This window comes from Symphalangus syndactylus, chromosome 16 (genome assembly GCF_028878055.3).
Source record: "Symphalangus syndactylus isolate Jambi chromosome 16, NHGRI_mSymSyn1-v2.1_pri, whole genome shotgun sequence".
In the NCBI taxonomy this organism is placed as follows: Eukaryota; Metazoa; Chordata; class Mammalia; order Primates; family Hylobatidae; genus Symphalangus; species Symphalangus syndactylus.
Window position 1 is genome coordinate 100,811,558 of NC_072438.2, and position 22,552 is coordinate 100,834,109.

A 22,552-nucleotide genomic window follows, 5' to 3' on the forward strand; every position below is an offset into this window, starting at 1 on the left:
CACTGAGTGCTGGGAGGCGTTTCCTCACCAGGCACCTGGTGTTAACTACTCCAGTGTAATCTTCTGCCTTCATTTCTTCTATTTCCTCTTTTAAAATTATGTTTTCTATGTTGGCTTCTCTGCAGAGAACCAGAGTAAGCTACAACTTAACTTTTGCTGGAACAAATTTTCCAAACCGCCCCTTTGCCCTAGTGGCAGAGACAATTCACAAACACAGCCCTTTAAAAAGGCTTAGGGTTCACTAAGGGGATTTCTAGAAGAGCGACCTGTAATCCTAAGTATTTACAAGACGAGGCTAACCTCCAGCGAGTGTGACGGCCCAGGGAGGGTGCGAGGCCTGTTCAAATGCTAGCTCTATAAATAAAGCAATTTCCTCCGCCAGTTTCTGAAGGTAGGAAAGGTTACATTTAAGGTTGCATTTGTTAGCATTTCAGTGTTTGCCGACCTCAGCTACAGCATCCCTGCAAGGCCTCGGGAGACCCAGAAGTTTCTCGCCCCTTAGATCCAAACTTGAGCAACCCGGAGTCTGGATTCCTGGGAAGTCCTCAGCTGTCCTGTGGTTGTGCCGGGGCCCCAGATCTGGAGGGGCCCAGTGGCCATGTGGCTTCTACTGCTGGGCTGGAAGTCGGGCCTCCTAGCTCTGCAGTCCGATGCTTGGAGCCAGGTGCCTGGACCCCGAGGCTGCCCTCCTCCCTGTGCGGGCGCGATGTGACCAGAGGTTGGCCTCATCTGCCGGATAGAGCGCCGGGGCCCAGGGTCAAGGCCGTTGTGGCGGGTGTGAGGCGCCCGGTGCGCGGCCAGCAAGAGCGCCTGGCTCCATTTCCCACCCTTTCTCGACGGGACCTTCCCGGTGGGTGATTAACAGATTTGGGGTGGTTTGCTCATGGTGGGGACCCCTCGCCGCCTGAGAACCTGCAAAGAGAAATGACGGGCCTGTGTCAAGGAGCCCAAGTCGCGGGAAAGCGTTGCAGGGAGGCGCTCCGGGAGGCCCCGCGTGCCCGTCCAGGGAGCGCTGGGTCCTCGGGTTCGTCCCCACCCGCGTCTACGCGCCCCCGTCCTCCCCTTCACGCCCTGCATTCGCGGTGCCCAGAGCCCGACGCCCCGCGTCCGGACCTGGGGGCAGCCCTGGGTCTCCGGATCAGGCCAGCGGCGAAAGGGTCGCCGCACGCACCTGTTCCCAGGGCCCCCACATCACGGCCCCTCCCTCGGGTTACCCCACAGCCTAGACCGATTCGACCCCTCTCCGCTGGGCCCTCGCTGGGGTCCCTGCACCCTGGGAGCGGGAGCGGCGCGCGGGTGGGGAAGCGCGGCCCAGACCCCCAGGTCCGCCCGGAGCAGCTGCGCGGTCGGGGCCAGGCCGGGCTCCCAGTAGATTCGCGGGCGCAGACGCCCAGGACCGCGCTTCCCAAGTGGCGGAGGGACTAGGGACCCGGGCTCCCGTCCTGCCCCTTCACCTTGCAGCTCCGCCTCCTCCGCGCGGACCCCGCCCCCGTCCCGACCCCTCCCGGGTCCCCGGCCCAGCCCCCTGCGGGCCCTCCCAGCCCCTCCCCTTCCTTTCCGCGGCCCCGCCCTCTCCTCGCGGCGCGGGTTGCAGGCAGCGCTGCGTCCTGCTGCGCACGTGGGAGGCCCTGGCCCCGGCCACCCCCGCGATGCCGCGCGCTCCCCGCTGCCGAGCCGTGCGCTCCCTGCTGCGCAGCCACTACCGCGAGGTGCTGCCGCTGGCCACGTTCGTGCGGCGCCTGGGGCCCCAGGGCTGGCGGCTGGTGCAGCGCGGAGACCCGGCGGCTTTTCGCGCGCTAGTGGCCCAGTGCCTGGTGTGCGTGCCCTGGGACGCACGGCCGCCCCCTGCCGCCCCCTCCTTCCGCCAGGTGGGCCTCCCCGGGGTCCGCGTCCGGCTGGGGTTGAGGGCGGCCGGGGGGAACCAGCGACATGCGGAGAGCAGCGCAGGGGACTCAGGGCGCTTCCCCCGCAGGTGTCCTGCCTGAAGGAGCTGGTGGCCCGGGTGCTGCAGAGGCTGTGCGAGCGCGGCGCGCGGAACGTGCTGGCCTTCGGCTTCGCGCTGCTGGACGGGGCCCGCGGCGGCCCCCCCGAGGCCTTCACCACCAGCGTGCGCAGCTACCTGCCCAACACGGTGACCGACGCACTGCGCGGGAGCGGGGCGTGGGGGCTGCTGCTGCGCCGCGTGGGCGACGACGTGCTAGTTCACCTGCTGGCACGCTGCGCGCTGTTTGTGCTGGTGGCTCCCAGCTGCGCCTACCAGGTGTGCGGGCCGCCGCTGTACGAGCTCGGCGCTGCCACTCAGGCCCGGCCCCCGCCACACGCGAGTGGAACCCGAAGGCGTCTGGGATGCGAACGGGCCTGGAACCATAGCGTCAGGGAGGCCAGGGTCCCCGTGGGCCTGCCAGCCCCGGGTGCGAGGAGGCGCGGGGGCAGTGCCAGCCGAAGTCTGCCGTTGCCCAAGAGGCCCAGGCGTGGGGCTGCCCCTGAGCCAGAGCGGACGCCCGTTGGGCAGGGGTCCTGGGCCCACCCGGACAGGACGTGTGGACCGAGTGACCGTGGTTTCTGTGTGGTGTCACCTGCCAGACCCGCCGAAGAAGCCACCTCTTTGGAGGGTGCGCTCTCTGGCACGCGCCACTCCCACCCATCCGTGGGCCGCCAGCACCACGCGGGACCCCCATCCACATCGCGGCCACCACGTCCCTGGGACACGCCTTGTCCCCCGGTGTACGCCGAGACCAAGCACTTCCTCTACTCCTCAGGCGACAAGGAGCAGCTGCGGCCCTCCTTCCTACTCAGCTCCCTGAGGCCCAGCCTGACTGGCGCTCGGAGGCTCGTGGAGACCATCTTTCTGGGTTCCAGGCCCTGGATGCCAGGGACTTCCCGCAGGTTGCCCCGCCTGCCCCAGCGCTACTGGCAAATGCGGCCCCTGTTTCTGGAGCTGCTTGGGAACCACGCGCAGTGCCCCTACGGGGTGCTCCTCAAGACGCACTGCCCGCTGCGGGCTGCGGTCACCCCAGCAGCCGGTGTCTGTGCCCGGGAGAAGCCCCAGGGCTCTGTGGCGGCCCCCGAGGAGGACACAGACCCCCGTCGCCTGGTGCAGCTGCTCCGCCAGCACAGCAGCCCCTGGCAGGTGTACGGCTTCGTGAGGGCTTGCCTGCGCCGGCTGGTGCCCCCAGGCCTCTGGGGCTCCAGGCACAACGAACGCCGCTTCCTCAGGAACACCAAGAAGTTCATCTCTCTGGGGAAGCATGCCAAGCTCTCGCTGCAGGAGCTGACGTGGAAGATGAGCGTGCGGGACTGCGCTTGGCTGCGCAGGAGCCCAGGTGAGGAGGTGGTGGCCGTCGAGGGCCCAGGCCCCAGAGCTGAATGCAGTAGGGACTCAGAAAAGGGGGCAGGCAGAGCCCTGGTCCTCCGGTCTCCATCGTCACGTGGGCACAGGTGGCTTCTCGCTCAGGACGTCGAGTGGACACGGTGATCTCTGCCTCTGCTCTCCCTCCTGTCCAGTTTGCATAAACTTATGAGGTTCACCTTCACGTTTTGATGGACACGCAGTTTCCAGGCGCTGAGGCCAGAGCAGTGAACAGAGGAGGCTGGGCGCGGCAGTGGAGCCGGGTTGCCGGCAATGGGCAGAAGTGTCTGGAAGCACAGACGCTCTGGCGAGGGTGCCTGCAGGTTACCTGTAATCCTCTTCGCAATTTCAAGGGTGGGAATGAGAGGTGGGGAGGAGAACCCCGTCTTCCTGGGGGTGGGAGGTAAGGGTTTTGCAGGTGCACGTGGTCAGCCAATATGCAGGTTTGTGTTTAAGATTTAATTGTGTGTTGACGGCCAGGTGCGGTGGCTCACGCCTGTAATCCCAGCACTTTGGGAAGCTGAGGCAGGTGGATCACCTGAGGTCAGGAGTTTGAGAGCGGCCTGACCAACATGGTGAAACCCTATCTGTACTAAAAATACAAAAATTAGCTGGGCATGGTGGTGTGTGCCTGTAATCCCAGCTACTTGGGAGGCTGAGGCAGGAGAATCACTTGAACCCGGGAGGCAGAGGTTGCAGTGAGCTGAGATTGTGCCATTGCACTCCAGCCTGGGCGACAAGAGTGAAACTCTGTCTTTAAAAAAAAAAAAAAAGCGTTCGTTGACTGTGCCAGGACAGGGTAGAGGGAGGGAGGTAAGACCATCCTCCAGCACAGATCCTGGTCCCATCTTTAGGTATGAAGAGGGCCATGTGGGAGCAGAGGACAGCAGATGGCTCCACCTGCTCAGGAAGGGACAGTGTTTGTGGGTGTTCAGGGGTTGGTGCTGCTGGGTCTGCCGTGTCCCCGCCCTGTTTTTCTGGATTTGATGTTGAGGCACCTCCGCTCCAGCCCCCTTTTGGCTCCTAGTGCTCCCCGGCCCTACAGTGGCAGCTAGAAGGAGTCCCGATTTCACCCCCTCCCCACAAACTCCCAAGACATGTGAGACTTCCGGCCATGCAGACAAGGAGGGTGACCTTCCCGGGGCTCTTTTTTTTTCTTTTTTTTCTTTTTATGGTGGCAAAAGTCATATAACATGAGATTGGCAGTCCTAACACGGTTTTCTGTGTACGGTGCAGAATTGCTAACTCGGCCGTGTTTACAGCAGGTTGCTTGAAATGCGGCGTCTTGTGTGACTGGAAGTCCCTACCCATCGAACAGCAGCTGCCTCACACCTGCTGCGGCTCAGGTGGACCACGCCGAGTCAGATAAGCGTCATGCAACCCATTTTTGCTTTTTGTGCTCCAGCTTCCTTCGTCGAGGAGAGTTTGAGGTCTCTGATCAGGACTCTGCCTGTCATTATTGCTGTTCTCTGATTTCAGATGAGGTCACAATCTGCCCCTGGCTTGTGCAGGGACTGAGGCATGGTCCCTGGGTGTCCCTGTCACGTGCAGGGTGAGTGAGGTGTTGCCCCCGGGTGTCCCTGTCACGTGCAGGGTGAGTGAGGTGCGGCCCCCGGGTGTCCCTGTCATATGCAGAGTGAGTGAGGTGCTGTCCCCGGGTGTCCCTGTCACGTGCAGGGTGAGTGAGGCGCTGTCCCCGGGTGTCCCTCTCATGTGCGGGGTGAGTGAGGCGCTGTCCCCGGGTGTCCCTGTCATATGCAGAGTGAGTGAGGTGCTGTCCCTGGGTGTCCCTGTCACGTGCAGGGTGAGTGAGGCGCTGTCCCCGGGTGTCCCTCTCATGTGCGGGGTGAGTGAGGCGCTGTCCCCGGGTGTCCCTGTCATATGCAGAGTGAGTGAGGCACTGTCCCCGGGTGTCCCTGTCACGTGTAAAGTGAGTGAGGCACTGTCCCTGGGTGTCCCTGTCATGTGTAGGGTGAGTGAGGTGCGGTCCCCGGGTGTCCCTGTCACGTGTAGGGTGAGTGAGGCGCTGTCCCCGCGTGTACCTGTCACGTGTAGGGTGAGTGAGGCGCTGTCCCCGCGTGTACCTGTCACGTGTAGCGTGAGGCACAGTCCTGGGTGTCCCTGTCACGTGCAGGGTGAGTGAGGCGCGGCCCCCGGGTGTCCCTGTCATGTGTAGGGTGAGTGAGGCGCTGTCCCTGGGTGTCCCTGTCACGTGTAGCGTGAGTGAGGCACAGTCCCAGGTGTCCCTGTCACGTGTAGGGTGAGTGAGGCGCGGTCCCCAGGTGTCCCTGTCACGTGTAGGTGAAGTGCAGTCCCCGGGTGTCCCTTGTCCTGTGTAGGGTGAGTGAGGCGCTGTCCCCGGGTGTCCCTTGTCCTGTGTAGGGTGAGTGAGGCGCTGTCCCCAGGTGTCCCTGCCATATGCAGAGTGAATGAGGCGCTGTCCCCTGGTGTCCTTGTCATGTGTAGGGTGAGTGAGGCGCTGTCCCCGGGTGTCCCTGTCATGTGTAGGGTGAGTGAGGCGCTGTCCCCGGGTGTCCCTGTCATGTGTAGGGTGAGTGAGGCGCTATCCCTGGGTGTCCTTGTCATATGCAGAGTGAGTGAGGCGTGGCCCCGGGGTGTCCTTGGCTTTTGCTCACTTGAGCTTGCTCCTGAATATTTGCTCTTTCTATAGCCACAGCTGCGCCGGTTGCCCATTGCCTGGGTAGATGGTGCAGGCACAGTGCTGGTCCCCAAGCCTATCTTTTCTGATGCTCGGCTCTTCTTGGTCACCTCCCCATTCCATTTTGCTACAGGGACACGGGACTGTAGGCTCTCGCCTCCCGCCTGCCAGGCACTGCAGCCACAGCTTCAGGTCCGCTTGCCTCTGTTGGGCCTGGCTTGCCCACCACGTGCCCACACGCATGCTGCCAATACTCCTCTCCCAGCTTGTCCCATGCCGAGGCTGGACTCTGGGCTGCCTGTGTCTGCTGCCAAGTGTTGCTGGAGACATCCCAGAAAGGGTTCTCTGTGGCCTGAAGGAAAGCAAGGCACCCCAGCCCCCTCACTTGTCCTGTTTTCTCCCAAGCTGCCCCTCTGGTTGGCCCCCTTGGGTGGGTGGCAACGCTTGTCACCTTATTCTGGGTACCTGCCGCTCATTGCTTAGGCTGGGCTCTGCCTCCAGTCGCCCCCTCACATGGATTGACATCCAGCTACAGGTTGGAGTGTCCCCCTCTGTCTCCTGCTCTGAGACCCAGGTGGAGGGCCAGTGTCTCCGCCAGCCTTCGTCAGACTTCTCTCTTGGGTCTTAGTTTTGAATTTCACTGATTTACCTCTGACATTTCTATCTTTCCATTGTATGCTTTCTTTTGGTTTATTCTTTCATTCCTTTTCTAGCTTCTTAGTTTAGTTATGCCTTTCCCTCTAAGTGCTGCTTTAGCTGCACCCTGTGGTTTGATGTGAAGTAATTTCAACATCAGCCACTTTTAAGTGTTCTTAAAATACTTAAAAGTGTTAATACTTCTTTTAAGTATTCTTATTCTGTGATTTTTTCTTTGTGCACCCTGTGTTTTGATGTGAAATCATTTTGATATCAGTCACTTTTAAGTATTCTTTAGCTTATTCTGTGATTTCTTTGAGCAGTGAGTTATTTGAACATTGTTTATGTTCAAGATATGTAGAGTATCAAGATATGTCGAGTATTTTAAGTTATCATTTTGTTATGATTTCTAACTCAGTTGTGTAGTGGTCTGTATAATACCAATTATTTGAAGTTTGTGGAGCCTTGCTTTGTGATCTAGTGTGTGGATGGTTTCCAGAACTGTCCACTGTAAATTTGACATCCTGTCAATAGTGGGCATGCACGTTCACTATATCCAGCTTATTAAGGTCCTGTGCAAAGCTTCTGTCTCCTTCTAGATGCATGAAATTCCAAGAAGGAGGCCACAGCCCCTCACCTGGGGGATGGGTCTGTTCATTTCTTCTTGTTTGGTAGCATTTATGTGAGGCATTATTAGGTGCACGCACATGGTAGAATTTTTATCTTCCTGATGCGTGAATCTTTTGTAGATTTCTATGTCTCTAGTAATCTAGTAATTCTTTTTTTAAATTGCTCTTAGTGCTGCCACACTGGGCTTCTTTTGATTAGTATTTTCTTGCTGTGTCTGTTTTCTGCCTTTAATTTATATATATATATATATTTTTTTTTTTTTTTTTTTCTTCTTTTTTTTGAGACAGAGTCTTGCTCTGTCGCCCAGGGTGAGTGCAGTGGTGTGATCACAGGTCAGTGTAACCTTTACCTTCTGGCCTGAGCCATCCTCTCACTTCAGCCTCCTGAGTAGCTGGAACTACAGACACGCACCTCTACACCTGGCTAATTTTTAAATTTTTTCTGGAGACAGGGTCTTGCTGTGTTGCCCAGGCTGGTCTCAAACTCTTGGACTCAAGGGATCCACCTACCTTGGCTTCCCAAAGTGCTGAATTACAGGCGTGAGCCACCGCGCCTGGCCTAATTTTCAACACTTTATATTCTTGTAGTGTAGGTATGTCCTATTAACAGCATGGAGGTGAATTTCCAATCCAGTCTGACAGTCGTTGTTTAACTGGATAACCTGACTTGTTTTCATTTTTTTGTCACTAGAGACCCGTCTGGTGCACTCTGATTCTCCATTTGCCTGTTGCGTGCCCTCTTTCCCTTGCTTCTCACCACCTCTTGGGTTGCCGTGTGCGTGTCCTGCCGAGCGTGTGTTGATCCTGTCGTTGCCTCCTGGTCACTGGGCATTTGCTTTTATTTCCTTTTGCTTAGTGTTACCCCCTGATCTTTTTGTTGTCGTTGTTTGCTTTTGTTTATTGAGACAGAATCTCACTCTGTCACCCAGGCTGGGGTGCAATGGTGCAATCTTGGCTCACTGCAACCTCTGCCTCCTGGGTTCAAGCAGTTCTCATTCCTCAACCTCATGAGTAGCTGGGATTACAGGCGCCCGCCACCACGCGTGGCTAATTTTTGTATTTTTAGTAGAGATTGGGTTTCACCATGTTGGCCAGGCTGGTCTCAAACTCCTGACCTCAAGTGATCTGCCCGCCTCGGCCTCCCACAGTGCTGGGATTACAGGTGCGAGCCACCGTGCCCGGCATATCCTGATCTTTTACAATGAAGTCTGAAACATTGCTAGCCTTGTCCTGAGCAATAAGACCCTTAGCATATTTTAACTCTGGTCACCACCCCCAGCCTGTGTGCTGTTTTCCCTGCTGACTTAGTTCTATCTCAGGCATCTTGACACCCCCACAAGCTAAGCATTATTAATATTGTTTTCCGTGTTCAGTGTTTCTTTAGCTTTGCCCCCGCCCTGCTTTTCCTCTTTGTTTCCCATCTGCCTTCTGTCTCAGGCCCGCCGTCTGGGGTCCCCTTCCTTGTCCTTTGCGTGGTTCTTCTGTGTTGTTATTGCTGGTAAATCCCAGCTTTACCTGTGCTGGCTTCCATGGCATCTAGCGACGTCCGGGGACCTCTGCTTATGATGCACAGATGAAGATGTGGAGACCACAAGGAGGGCGGTCATCTTGGCCTGTGAGTGTCTGGAGCACCACGTGGCCAGCGTTCCTTAGCCAGTGAGTGACAGCAACGTCCGCTCGGCCTGGGTTCAGCCTGGAAAACCCCAGGCATGTCGGGATCTGGTTGGCTCCGTGGTGTCAAGTTTGAAATCGCGCAAGCCCGCGGTGTGGCGCCAGCTCTGACGGTGCTGCCTGGCAGGGGAGTGTCTGCTTCCTCCCTTCTGCTTGGGAACCAGGACAAAGGATGAGGCTCCGAGCCGTTGTCGCCCAACAGGAGCATGACGTGAGCCACGTGGATAATTTTAAGATTTCTAGGCTGGGCGCGGTGGCTCATGCCTGTAATCCCCGCACTTTGGGAGACCGAGGCGGGTGGATCACGAGGTCAGGAGGTCGAGACCATCTTGGCCAACATGGTGAAACCTCATCTGTACTAAAAACACAAAAATTAGCTGGGCGTGGTGGTGGGTGCCTGTAATCCCAGCTACCTGGGAGGCTGAGGCAGGAGAATCGCTTGAACCAGGGAGTTGGAAGTTGCAGTGAGCTGACATTGCACCACTGCACTCCAGCCTGGCAACAGAGCGAGACTCTGTCTCAAAAAAAAAAAAAAATTCTAGTAGCCACATTAAAAAAGTAAAAAAGAAAAGGTGAAATTAATGTAATAATAGATTTTACTGAAGCCCAGCGTGTCCACACCTCATCATTTTAGGGTGTCATTGGTGGGAGCGTCACTCACAGGACATTTGATGTTTTTTGAGCTTTGTCTGTGGGATCCCATGTGTAGGTCCCATGCGTGGCCATCTCGGCCTGGACCTGCTGGGCTTCCCGTGGCCATGGCTGTCGTACTGGATGGTGCAGGTCCGGGGTGGTGACCAGGGTCGCCAGGCCCTCGGTGATCTGGATGTGCAGTGTCTGGATGGTGCAGGTCCGGGGTGAGGTCACCAGGCCCTCGGTGATCTGGATGTGCAGTGTCCTGATGGTGTAGGTCCGGGGTGACGTCGCCAGGCCCTGCTGTGATCTGGATGTGCAGTGTCTGGATGGTGCAGGTCTGGGGTGAGGTCGCCAGGCCCTTGGCGACCTGGTTGTGCGGTGTCCTTCTCGTTTCAGGGGTTGGCTGTGTTCCGGCCGCAGAGCACCGTCTGCGGGAGGAGATCCTGGCCAAGTTCCTGTACTGGCTGATGAGCGTGTACGTGGTCGAGCTGCTCAGGTCTTTCTTTTATGTCACGGAGACCACGTTTCAGAAGAACAGGCTCTTTTTCTACCGGAAGAGTGTCTGGAGCAAGTTGCAAAGCATTGGAATCAGGTAGTGTATCCCCACGCCAGTTCTTTGCTTCTCAGTGTGCGCCTGTCTCCACTTGTCAGTGCTTCCCTGGCTGTGCAGCTCTGGGCTGGGAGCCAGGGGCCCTGTCACAGGCCTGGTCCAAGTGGATTCTGTGCAAGGCTCTGACTGCCTGGAGCTCACGTTATTTTACCTGTAAAATCAGGAGTTTGTGCCAAGTGGTCTCTAGAGTTTGTAAAGCAGAAGGGATTTATATTGGATGGAAACACTACCACTAGCCTGCTTGCCCCTCCTCGGGATGTAGGTCTGATTCTCCCTTTTGTTTTTTTTTTTTTTTTTTTGAGATGGAGTCTCATTGTTGCCTAGGCTGGAGTGCGGTGGTGTAATCTTGGCTCACGGCAACCTGCACCTCCCAGGTTTAAGCGATTCTCCAGCCTCAGCCTCCTAAGTAGCTGGGATTACAGGCACCTGCCACCACGCATGTCTAATTTTTGTACTTTTAGTAGAGACAGGGTTTCACCATGTTGGCCAGGCTGGTCTCGAACTCCTGACCTGAGGTGATCCACCCACCTTGGCCTCCCAAAGTGCTGGATTGACAGGCTAAGCCACTGTGCCCAGCCCCCGATTCTCTTTTAATTCATGCTGTTCTGTATGAATCTTTAATCTGTTGGATTTAGGTCATGAGAGGATAAAATCCCACCCACTTGGCGACTCACTGCAGGGAGCACCTGTGCAGGGAGCACCTGGGGATAGGAGAGGTCCACCATGAGCTGACTTCTAGGTGGCTGCATTTGAATGGCTGTGAGATTTTGTCTGCACTGTTCAGCTGATAAGAGTGTGAAGGATTGTGGCAGATTCAAGCTGGATTTGCATCAGTGAGGGACTGGAGTGCTGGTCTGGGAGACGCCAGCCTGAGCCCAGGCCGTAGTATTAGCTTCTCCGTGTCCCACCCAGGCTGACTGTGGAGGGCTTTAGTCACAAGGTCAGGGCTTCCCCAGCTCCTCTGCACACTCGAGTCCCTGGGGGGCCTTGTCACACCCCATGCCCCAAATCAGGATGTCTGCAGAGGGAGCTGGCAGCAGACCTCATCAGAGGTAACACAGCCTCTGGGCTGGGGACCCCGACGTGGTGCTGGGGCCATTTCCTCCTGCATCTGGGGGAGGGTCAGGGCTTTCCCTGCGGGAACGAGTTAATACACAATGCACCCTACTTAGACATTACACGTATTTAATGGTGTGCTACCCAACATGGTCATTTGACCAGTATTTTGGAAAGAATTTAATTGGGGTGGCCGGAAGGAGCAGACGGACGTGGTGGTCCCCAAGATGCTCCTTGTCACTACTGGGACTGTTGTTCTGCCTGGGGGGCCTCGGAGGCCCCTCCTCCCTGGACAGGGTACTGTGCCTTTTCTGCACTCAGCTGGGCCTGCGGCCTGGGGTCAGGGCACCAGCCCTGGAGCACCCGCGGCCCCAGTGGCCGTGGAGCGCCAGGCCATCAGCCACAGATGCCCAGGTCCAGGTGTGGCTGCTCCAGCCCCCCATGCCCCCATGGGTGGTTTTGGGGGAAAAGGCCAAAAGGCAGAGGTGTCAGGAAACTGGTGGGCTCACGGGAGCTGATTCTGCTCCTTGGCTGAGCTTCCCTAAGCAGCCTCTCCCACCCTCTCCATCTGAAGGGATGCAGCTCTTTCTGCCTGGGGGTCCTGCCTGGGGCCAGCCTTGGGCTACCCCAGTGGCTGTACCAGAGGGACAGGCATCCTGTGTGGAGGGCGCATGGGTTCATGGGGCCCCAGATGCAGCCTTGCACCCCATCCTGGGTGGCGGCCACCAGACAGGCAATCTGGGGGGTTGATCATGGGACCAGGCTCCCTGATGCTGACGGTGGGACAGTCACCCTGGTGGTTGACCACCGGACTGGGCGTCCCCAGGGTTGAATATAGGACCAGGTGCCCAGGTGCCCTGCAAGTAGAGGGGCTCTCGGAGGCGTCTGGCTGGCATGGGTGGACGTGGCCCTGGGCAAGGCCTTCAGCGTGTGCTGCCGTGGGTGCCCTGAGCCCTCACTGAGTCGATGGGGGTTGTGGCTTCCCGTGAGCTTCCCCCCAGTCTGTTGCCTGGCTGAGCGAGGCTCCTGAGGGGCTCTCTGTTGCAGACAGCACTTGAAGAGGGTGCAGCTGCGGGAGCTGTCGGAAGCAGAGGTCAGGCAGCACCGGGAAGCCAGGCCCGCCCTGCTGGCGTCCAGACTCCGCTTCGTCCCCAAGCCTGACGGCCTCCGGCCGATCGTGAACATGGACTACGTCGTGGGAGCCAGAACGTTCCGCAGAGAAAAGAGGGTGGCTGTGCTTTGGTTTCGTTTCCTTTTTAAACAGAAGTGCATTCGCGCCCCACATTTGGTATCAGCTTAGATGAAGGGCCCGGAGGAGGGGCCACGGGACACAGCCAGGGCCACGGCACGGCTCCAACCCATTTGTGGGCATGGTGAGGCGGCCGAGGTGCCGGTGCCTCCAGAAAAGCAGCGTGGGGGTGTGGGGGGAGGTCCTGGGGCAGGGACAGGCTCTGAGGACCACAAGAAGCAGCCGGGCCGGGGCCTGGACACAGCAGAGCCCGAGGTCCCGGATACGTGTCCTGCTGTGGTGTTCAGGCACCGTGTGCTTCCGTGTGGGGCCCGGGGACCAGGCCACAGCTGCCAGGAGCCCATCGGGCTCTGAGGATCCTGGGGCCTCACCCCACCGCTCCTGCACCCCACGCCTGTGGCTGCGGTGGCTGCAGTGACCCCATCATCTGAGGGGAGTGTGGGGTGAGGTGGACAGAGGTGTGGCATGAAGATCCCGTGTGCAACACACATGCAGCCAGGAGCACGTTTCAAACAGGGTCTGGGGAAGCTGGGAGGGGGTCTAGGTCCCAGGTCTGGGGGGCTGGGGACACTGGGGTGGGGCTGCTTCTCCCCTGGGTCCCTGTGGTGGGGCGGGGCGCTTGGCCGGGTCCACTTTGCTGACTGTCTCCCGTGCTGTCCCCGCCAGGCCGAGCGTCTCAGCTCGCGGGTGAAGGCACTGTTCAGCGTGCTCAACTACGAGCGGGCGCGGCGCCCCGGCCTCCTGGGTGCCTCTGTGCTGGGCCTAGATGACATCCACAAGGCCTGGCGCACCTTTGTGCTGCGTGTGCGGGCCCAGGACCCGCCGCCTGAGCTGTACTTCGTCAAGGTGGGTGCTGGGGCCCCCGTGAGCAGCCCTGCTGGACCTTGGGAGTGGCTGCCTGATTGGCACCTCGTGTTGGGTGGAAGAGGTACTCCTGGGTGGGCCGCAGGGAGTGCAGGTGACCCTGTCACTGTTGGGGACACACCCGGCCCCTGGGGTGGAGACCTTCAGCCTTTGCTGCAGCACATGGGCCCGACTGTGCACCCTGACTGCCCGGGCTCCTATTCCCAGGGAGGGTCCCACTGGATTCCAGTTCCCGTCAGAGAAGGAACCGCACCGGCTCAGCCACCAGGCCCAGGTGTCTTGCACCCCAGTCCTGAGCCAGGGGCCTCCTGTCCTGAGGCTCAGAGGGGACACAGCCCACCCTGCCCTTGGGGTCTGGAGGGGTGGGGGTCAGAGAGAGAGTGGGGGACGCCGCCAGGCCAGGCCCTGAGGGCAGAGGTGATGTCTGAGTTGCTGGGTGGCCACTGTCAGCCTCCTCGCCTCCACTCACGCAGGTAGATGTGACGGGTGCGTATGACACCATCCCCCAGGACAGGCTCACGGAGGTCATCGCCAGCATCATCAAACCCCAGAACACGTACTGCGTGCGTCGGTATGCTGTGGTCCAGAAGGCCGCCCATGGGCACGTCCGCAAGGCCTTCAAGAGCCACGTAAGGCTCACGTGTGATACGGTCGTGTCCAGGATGTGTGTCTCTGAGATATGAATGCGTCTAGGATGCAGTCCTGTCTGTGATGTGTTTCTGTGATGGAGGTACTCCCATGATTTACACATCTGTGATATGCGTGTGTGTCTGTGATATGCGTGTGTGGCACGTGTATGTCTGTGGTGCGTGTGTCTGTGGTGTGCATATTTGTGGTGTATGTGTGTGTGTGGCACATGTGTGTCCGTGGTGTGTCTCTGGTGTGTGTGCCTGTGGTGTGCGTGTGTGTGTGTCTGTGACACATGCATGTCTGTGCTGCACGTCTGTGATGTGCATATTTGTGGTGTGTGTGTGCATGTGTCTGTGACATATGCGTGTCCGTGGCGTGGGTGTGTGCGGCCCCTTTGGCCTTACTCGTTTCTCTTCTGGCGTGGTCCACACCGTTGTCCTCACGCCCTCGGGTGCTGGTTTGGTGAGCTCCACATTCAGGGTCCTCCCTTCCAGCACGGGTGCCCCTGTCCTGTCACAGGGCTGGGCATTGGAGACTGCAAGCCGGGTTTGAGAGGAGAGTGGGGACGCTGGTGGTACCTTCCTGGACCCCTGGCACCCCCAGGACCCCAGCCTGGCCCGTGCCAGCTCCATGAGAGACAGGAAGGCTGATTCAGGCCTCGCTCCCTGGGACGCACTCCTCCCAGAGCGGCCGGGGGCCTTGGGGCTCGGCAGGGGTGAAAGCGCCCTGGGCTTGGGTTCCCACCCAGTGGTCATGAGCACGCTGGAGTGGTAAGCCCCCAAAGTCGTGCCAGGGCGGGGTGCAGAGGTGAAGTGTCCCTGGAGCTTCGGTGTGGGGAGAGGCACATGTGGAAACCCGCAAGGACCTCTTTCTCTGACTTCTTGAGGCTATCGCAGCTATTTGCAAATCTCATGTATGACTCAGCAGAATTTTACCTTCGTGGAAACCTGATGGCCACCACCTGCGCCCGGGTGTAGACAGTCACCAGAGCCCAGGAGACTCCCCCCACGCCGCAGCGGAAGCTGCCACCCCCACTGTGACCCTGGTTCCGACCTCGACCTCCGTGGTCACCCTCTCCCGATCTCCACATGAGTGTGATCAGGCAGGAGGTGGGTTTTGGGGTCCGAGCCTCAGCAGTGCTGAACGCCTCAGCCACGCCTTCTGTCCATGTATGGCATCCGCTGTGGAACACGCCACGTGGATGTATCCTTCCTGCCTCCGTGGAGGCTCCTGGGTGCGGACTGCACGGCTGCGCCTGCTGTGAGCCTGCTGGGTTCTGGGAGCGTCCCAGGGGTCAGAGGCCCTCGCCTCTGGGTGAATTCCAGGAGTGGGGTTGCTGGGTCACAGACGTGCTTTAGGGATGTTGTGGGAGTTTCCAGGGGAGTGACGGTGACACCCGGCTGGCTGCTTGCGAGGGCGATGCTTCCGGTGGCCGCTGGCCTGATGGTGTCGAAGCCGGCTGGTGGGATTGTGCAGGGGGCTCTCTTGATGCCCACGTGCCCACACTGTTCCCGTGCTGGCCGCCCCGGGGCTCTTGCGGGAGGTGCCTGTCCGTCCTGCCCCACTCTGTACGGGGCACCTGCCTCCCATCATCAGCTCGCAGGAGCTCTTTGTGTGTTCTGGTGCAAGTCTGGCATCAGATGCGTGCACTGTGAATCTCTGTGCCGTGTGTGTCTTGCTTTTGTGCTCCCAAGTCAAGCCTTTTGAGGATTGGAAGATTGTACTTCTAATGCAGTCCACTACGCAGTCCACTAACGCAGTCCACTTTATCAGCTGTTTGTGGCCAAAGCTGTTTGTGTTCTCTTCAGGAACCCTGTTTAGCTTGAGGTCGTGGTGATGTTGCTTCTGCGTCTCCTTTTAGAACAGCCTTTGCTGTGTCAGTTTTCAAACCTAGGTGGGGATCTGTGGAATTGGTTTTCATGTGTGGGGTAGGTGGGGATCTGTGGAATTGGTTTTCATGTGTGGGGTAGGTGGGGATCTGTGGAATTGGTTTTCATGTGTGGGGTAGGTGGGGATCTGTGGAATTGGTTTTCATGTGTGGGGTAGGTGGGGATCTGTGGAATTGGTTTTCATGTGTGGGGTAGGTGGGGATCTGTGGGATTGGTTTTCATGTGTGGGGTAGGTGGGGATCTGTGGAATTGGTTTTCATGTGTGGGGTAGGTGGGGATCTGTGGAATTGGTTTTCATGTGTGGGGTAGGTGGGGATCTGTGGAATTGGTTTTCATGTGTGGGGTAGGTGGGATCTGTGGAATTGGTTTTCATGTGTGGGGTAGGTGGGATCTGTGGAATTGGTTTTCATGTGTGGGGTAGGTGGGGATCTGTGGAATTGGTTTTCATGTGTGGGGTAGGTGGGATCTGTGGAATTGGTTTTCATGTGTGGGGTAGGTGGGATCTGTGGAATTGGTTTTCATGTGTGGGGTAGGTGGGGATCTGTGGAATTGGTTTTCATGTGTGGGGTAGGTGGGGATCTGTGGAATTGGTTTTTATCCATGGGGTAGGTGGGGATCTGTGGAATTGGTTTTCGTGTGTGGGGTAGGTGGGGATCTGTGGAATTGGTTTTCGTGTGTGGGGTAGGTGGGGATCTGTGGAATTGGTTTTTATGTGTGGGGTAGGTGGGATCTGTGGAATTGGTTTTTATCCGTGGGGTAGGTGGGGATCTGTGGAATTGGTTTTCATGTGTGGGGTAGGTGGGGATCTGTGGAATTGGTTTTCGTGTGTGGGGTAGGTGGGGATCTGTGCAATTGGTTTTCGTGTGTGGGGTAGGTGGGGATCTGTGGAATTGGTTTTCGTGTGTGGGGTAGGTGGGATCTGTGGAATTGGTTTTTATCCATGGGGTAGGTGGGGATCTGTGGAATTGGTTTTCATGTGTGGGGTAGGTGGGATCTGTGGAATTGGTTTTCATGTGTGGAGTAGGTGGGGATCTGTGGAATTGGTTTTTATCCATGGGGTAGGTGGGGATCTGTGGGATTGGTTTTCATGTGTGGGGTAGGTGGGATCTGTGGAATTGGTTTTTATCCATGGGGTAGGTGGGGATCTGTGGGATTGGTTTTCATGTGTGGAGTAGGTGGGGATCTGTGGAATTGGTTTTCATGTGTGGGGTAGGTGGGGATCTGTGGAATTGGTTTTTATCCATGGGGTAGGTGGGGATCTGTGGAATTGGTTTTCATGTGTGGAGTAGGTGGGATCTGTGGAATTGGTTTTCATGTGTGGGGTAGGTGGGATCTGTGGAATTGGTTTTCATGTGTGGAGTAGGTGGGGATCTGTGGAATTGGTTTTTATCCATGGGGTAGGTGGGGATCTGTGGGATTGGTTTTCATGTGTGGGGTAGGTGGGATCTGTGGAACTGGTTTTTATCCATGGGGTAGGTGGGGATCTGTGGGATTGGTTTTCATGTGTGGGGTAGGTGGGGATCTGTGGGATTGGTTTTCATGTGTGGAGTAGGTGGGGATCTGTGGAATTGGTTTTCATGTGTGGGGTAGGTGGGGATCTGTGGAATTGGTTTTCATGTGTGGGGTAGGTGGGATCTGTGGAATTGGTTTTCATGTGTGGGGTAGGTGGGGATCTGTGGGATTGGTTTTCATGTGTGGAGTAGGTGGGGATCTGTGGAATTGGTTTTTATCCATGGGGTAGGTGGGGATCTGTGGGATTGGTTTTCATGTGTAGGGTAGGTGGGATCTGTGGAACTGGTTTTTATCCGTGGGGTAGGTGGGGATCTGTGGAATTGGTTTTCATGTGTAGGGTAGGTGGGGACCTGTGGGATTGGTTTTCATGTGTGGGGTAGGTGGGGATCTGTGGAATTGGTTTTCATGTGTGGGGTAGGTGGGGATCTGTGGAATTGGTTTTTATGTGTGGGGTAGGTGGAGATCTGTGGAATTGGTTTTCATGTGTGGGGTAGGTGGGGATCTGTGGAATTGGTTTTCATGTGTGGGGTAGGTGGGGATCTGTGAATTGGTTTTTATGTGTGGGGTAGGTAGGGATCTGTGGAACTGGTTTTTATCCGTGGGGTAGGTGGGATCTGTGGAATTGGTTTTCATGTGTGGAGTAGGTGGGGATCTGTGGAATTGGTTTTCATGTGTTGGGTAGGTGGGATCTGTGGAATTGGTTTTCATGTGTAGGATAGGTGGGGATCTGTGAATTGGTTTTTATGTGTGGGGTAGGTAGGGATCTGTGGAACTGGTTTTTATCCGTGGGGTAGGTGGGGATCTGTGGAATTGGTTTTCGTGTGTGGGGTAGGTGGGGATCTGTGGAATTGGTTTTTATGTGTGGGGTAGGTGGAGATCTGTGGAATTGGTTTTCATGTGTAGGGTAGGTGGGGATCTGTGAATTGGTTTTTATGTGTGGGGTAGGTAGGGATCTGTGGAACTGGTTTTTATCCATGGGGTAGGTGGGGATCTGTGGAATTGGTTTTCATGTGTGGGGTAGGTGGGGATCTGTGGAATTGGTTTTTATGTGTGGGGTAGGTGGAGATCTGTGGAATTGGTTTTCGTGTGTGGGGTAGGTGGGGATCTGTGAATTGGTTTTCATGTGTGGGGTAGGTGGGGATCTGTGGAATTGGTTTTTATGTGTGGGGTAGGTGGGGATCTGTGAATTGGTTTTCATGTGTGGGGTAGGTGCGGATCTGTGGAATTGGTTTTTATGTGTGGGGTAGGTGGGGATCTGTGGAATTGGTTTTTATCCATGGGGTAGGTGGGGATCTGTGGAATTGGTTTTTATGTGTGGGGTAGGTGGGGATCTGTGGAATTGGTTTTTATCCATGGGGTAGGTGCGGATCTGTGGAATTGGTTTTTATGTGTGGGGTAGGTGGGGATCTGTGGAATTGGTTTTTATCCATGGGGTAGGTGGGGATCTGTGGAATTGGTTTTCATGTGTGGGGTAGGTGGGGATCTGTGGAATTGGTTTTCATGTGTGGGGTAGGTGGGATCTGTGGAATTGGTTTTTATGTGTGGGGTAGGTGGGGATCTGTGGAATTGGTTTTTATGTGTGGGGTAGGTGGGGATCTGTGGAATTGGTTTTCATGTGTGGGGTAGGTGGGATCTGTGGAATTGGTTTTCATGTGTGGGGTAGGTGGGGATCTGTGGAATTGGTTTTCATGTGTGGGGTAGGTGGGGATCTGTGAATTGGTTTTCATGTGTGGGATAGGTGGGGATCTGTGGAATTGGTTTTCATGTGTGGGGTAGGTGGGGATCTGTGGGATTGGTTTTCATGTGTGGGGTAGGTGGCGATCTGTGGGATTGGTTTTCATGTGTGGGGTAGGTGGGGATCTGTGGAATTGGTTTTCATGTGTGGGGTAGGTGGGATCTGTGGAATTGGTTTTCATGTGTGGGGTAGGTGGGGATCTGTGGAACTGGTTTTCATGTGTGGGGTAGGTGGGGATCTGTGGAATTGGTTTTTATGCGGTGGGGTAGGTGGGGATCTGTGGAATTGGTTTTCATGTGTGGGGTAGGTGGGGATCTGTGGAATGGGTTTTCATGTGTGGGGTGGGTGGGGATCTGTGAATTGGTTTTTATGCGGGGGGTAGCACAGAGTTCAGGCGAGCTTTCTTCCTGGAGTGGGTCTGCAGTTGCTCCGACAGCTTTATTGAGGAGACCACACCTTCCTTTGAATTATGGGCGGGTTTATCGTATGTCAGCTGTGTGGGGGCCTCCCCGCCGGGCTCTCCATTCTGTTCCCTCCACTCCTGGGTCATGCGGTGCCTGCTGTGGTGTGTGGCCGGTGGGCAGGGCTTCCAGGCCTCCCTGTGTTCATTGGCCTGGATGTGGCCCTGGCTGGACTCCGTCCTTGGAATTCCCCTGTGAGGTGGAGACTTTCTTTCTTTCTTTTTTTCTTTTTCTTTTGTAACGGAGTCTCACTCTGTTGCCCAGGCTGGAGTGGATTGGCATGATCTCGGCTCACTGCAACCTCCGCTTTCTGAGTTCAAGCAATTCTCTTGCCTCAGCCTCCCAAGTAGCTGGGATTATAGGCGCCCACCACCATGCTGACTAATTTTTGTAATTTTAGTAGAAACGAGGGTTCTCCATGTTGGCCAGGCTGGTCTCGAACTCCTGACCTCAGGTGATCTGCCCACCTCAGCCTACCAAAGTGCTGGGATGACAGGTGTGAGCTGCCGCGCCCGGCTGAGACTTGCTTCCTGCAGCTTCCATGAGATCTGCAGCGATAGCTGCCTCCAGCCTTGGTGCTGACAACCTCCATTTTCCTTTTCCAGGCCTCGCTAGGGGTCTGTTTCGTGACTCTCTTCACAGAAGAGTTTCACGTGTGCTGATTTCCCGGCTGTTTCCTGCGTAATTGGTGTCTGCTGTTTATCGATGGCCTCCTTCCGTTTCCTTTAGGCTTTGTTTATTGTTCTTTTTCCGGCTCCTTGAAGGAAAAGCTTTGATTATGGACGTTTGAACTTTCTTTTCTAAACAAGCATCTGAAGTTGCAGTTTTCCCTCTAAAGCAGGGTTCCCCAGGCCCCTGGCCATGGAGTGGCACGGGTCTGGGGCCTGTTAGGACCAGGCGTACAGCGTCAGGCTAGGTGGGGTGTGGTGAGCCAGCGTTCCCGCCTCAGCCCCACCCCCTCTCAGATCAGCAGTGGCATGCCGTGCTCAGAGGCGCACACACCCTACTGAGAACTGTGCGTGAGAGGGGTCTAGATTCTGGGCTCCTTATAGGAATCTAATGCCTGATGATCTAAGGTGGAACCGTTTCCTCCCAAAACCATCCCCTTCCCCACTGCTGTCCTGTGGAAAAATCGTCTTTCACGAAACCAGTCCCTGGTACCACAATGGCTGGGGACCCTGCACTAAAGACCTGCTTCAGCAGCATCTCATCAGTTTTGATATATTGGCTTTTCTGTATTGAGTCCAGAATAATTATGGATTTCTGTGATGCTTTCTGCCAACCTCAGACCCACGGGCTATTTGTGGGCATGTTGCCTGCTGCTGGGTTGGGAAGGGTGCAGGCCCCATGTACCTTCCTGTTACTGCCTTCCAGGTTGGTTCTGAGTTGAATCGTACTCGGTGTGGTTTTAGCCCATGGCCCTGCCACCAGCTCCTGGGGGCTGGGGAACATGCTAAAGCACAAAGTCACCGTACGCCTCTTTTGATGCCTTACAAGCTCAAGGTCTCCTGTGTCTGTGTTAGTGTGTGTCGCGTGCCTGGTCACATCCTATCTTGGGGACTCAGGAGCTTGGCGGGTCCTGTGGTAAATGGCAAGTGTCCTGGGGGAGTCTGCAGAACAGGAGGTGGGGGTGCCGGTCTCTCTCCCGCATCTCCAGACTCTTCTCCTGCCTGTGCTGCGGCTGCACCTGCATCCCTGCAATCCCTGCAGCATTGGGCTGGAGAGGCCCGGGAGCTCGAGCGCCACTTGTGCCACGTGACTGTGGATGGAGGTCGGTCATCGGGGTCTGATATGGTGACTGTGGATGGCAGTCGTGGGGTCTGATGTGTAGTGACTGTGGATGGAGGTTGTGGGGTCTGATGTGTAGTGACTGTGGATGGAGGTCATGGGGGTCTGATTTGTGGTGACTGTGGATGGAGGTTGTGGGGTCTGATGTGTGGTGATTGTGGATGGAGGTCATGGGGGTCTGATTTGTGGTGACTGTGGATGGAGGTCGTGGGGTCTGATTTGTGGTAACTGTGGATGGAGGTTGTGGGGTCTGATGTGTGGTGATTGTGGATGGAGGTCATGGGGGTCTGATTTGTGGTGACTGTGGATGGCGGTCGTGGGGTCTGATGTGTAGTGACTGTGGATGGAGGTCGTGGGGTCTGATTTGTGGTGACTGTGGATGGAGGTCGTGGGGGTTCTGATGTGTAGTGACTGGATGGAGGTCGTGGGGTCTGATGTGGTGACCGTGGATGGCAGTCAGTCGTGGGGTCTGTTGTGGTGACTGTGGATGGAGGTTGTGGGTTCTGATGTGGTGACTGTGGATGGCAGTCATGGGGTCCGATGTGGTGACTGTGGATAGCGGTCGGTCGTGGGGTCTGATGTGGTGACTGTGGATGGCGGTTGGTCGTGGGGTCTGATGTGGTGACTGTGGATAGCGGTCGGTCGTGGGGTCTGATGTGGTGACTGTGAATGGCGGTTGGTCGTGGGGTCTGATATGTGGTGACTGTGGATGGCGGTTGGTCGTGGGGTCTGATGGGTGGTGACTGTGGATGGCGGTTGGTCGTGGGGTCTGATGTGGTGACTGTGAATGGCGGTTGGTCGTGGGGTCTGATGTGGTGACTGTGGATGGCGGTTGGTCGTGGGGTCTGATGTGGTGACTGTGGATGGTGGTTGGTCGTGGGGTCTGATGTGGTGACTGTGGATGGCGGTTGGTCGTGGGGTCTGATGGGTGGTGACTGTGGATGGTGGTTGGTCATGGGGGTCTGATGTGGTGACTGTGGATGGCGGTCGGTCTTGGGGGTCTGATGGGTGGTGGCTGCAGTTGGAGTCCCAGGTGTGTCTGTAGCTACTTTGTGTCCCCAGCCCCCTGGCCCTCCTTTCCCAAACAGAAGCTCCCCAGGCACTCCCTGGGCTTCATCCCGCCACCGGGCTTGGCCGCAGGTCCACACGTCCTGGTTGGAAGAAACAAGTGCCCAGCT

At 56.9% G+C, this 22,552-nt stretch overlaps 1 protein-coding gene across 2 annotated transcripts in view; it reads left to right on the forward strand.

Annotated features, from left to right (window-relative positions):
* The first annotated feature begins 1,567 nt into the window (after positions 1-1,567).
* The window catches only part of TERT (telomerase reverse transcriptase), a 39,429-nt gene continuing 18,444 nt past the window's right edge, over positions 1,568-22,552 (forward strand). The window contains exons 1-6 of one of the 2 annotated variants that reach the window (XM_055245534.2): positions 1,568-1,868; positions 1,973-3,323; positions 9,977-10,172; positions 12,294-12,474; positions 13,162-13,341; positions 13,833-13,988. In XM_055245534.2, coding sequence (XP_055101509.1) covers positions 1,650-1,868; positions 1,973-3,323; positions 9,977-10,172; positions 12,294-12,474; positions 13,162-13,341; positions 13,833-13,988 — 2,283 coding nt within the window. In that variant the 5' untranslated portion in view covers positions 1,568-1,649. The remainder of the gene's footprint in view (positions 1,869-1,972; positions 3,324-9,976; positions 10,173-12,293; positions 12,475-13,161; positions 13,342-13,832; positions 13,989-22,552) is intronic. The other variant, XM_055245535.2, reaches the window with a different exon arrangement.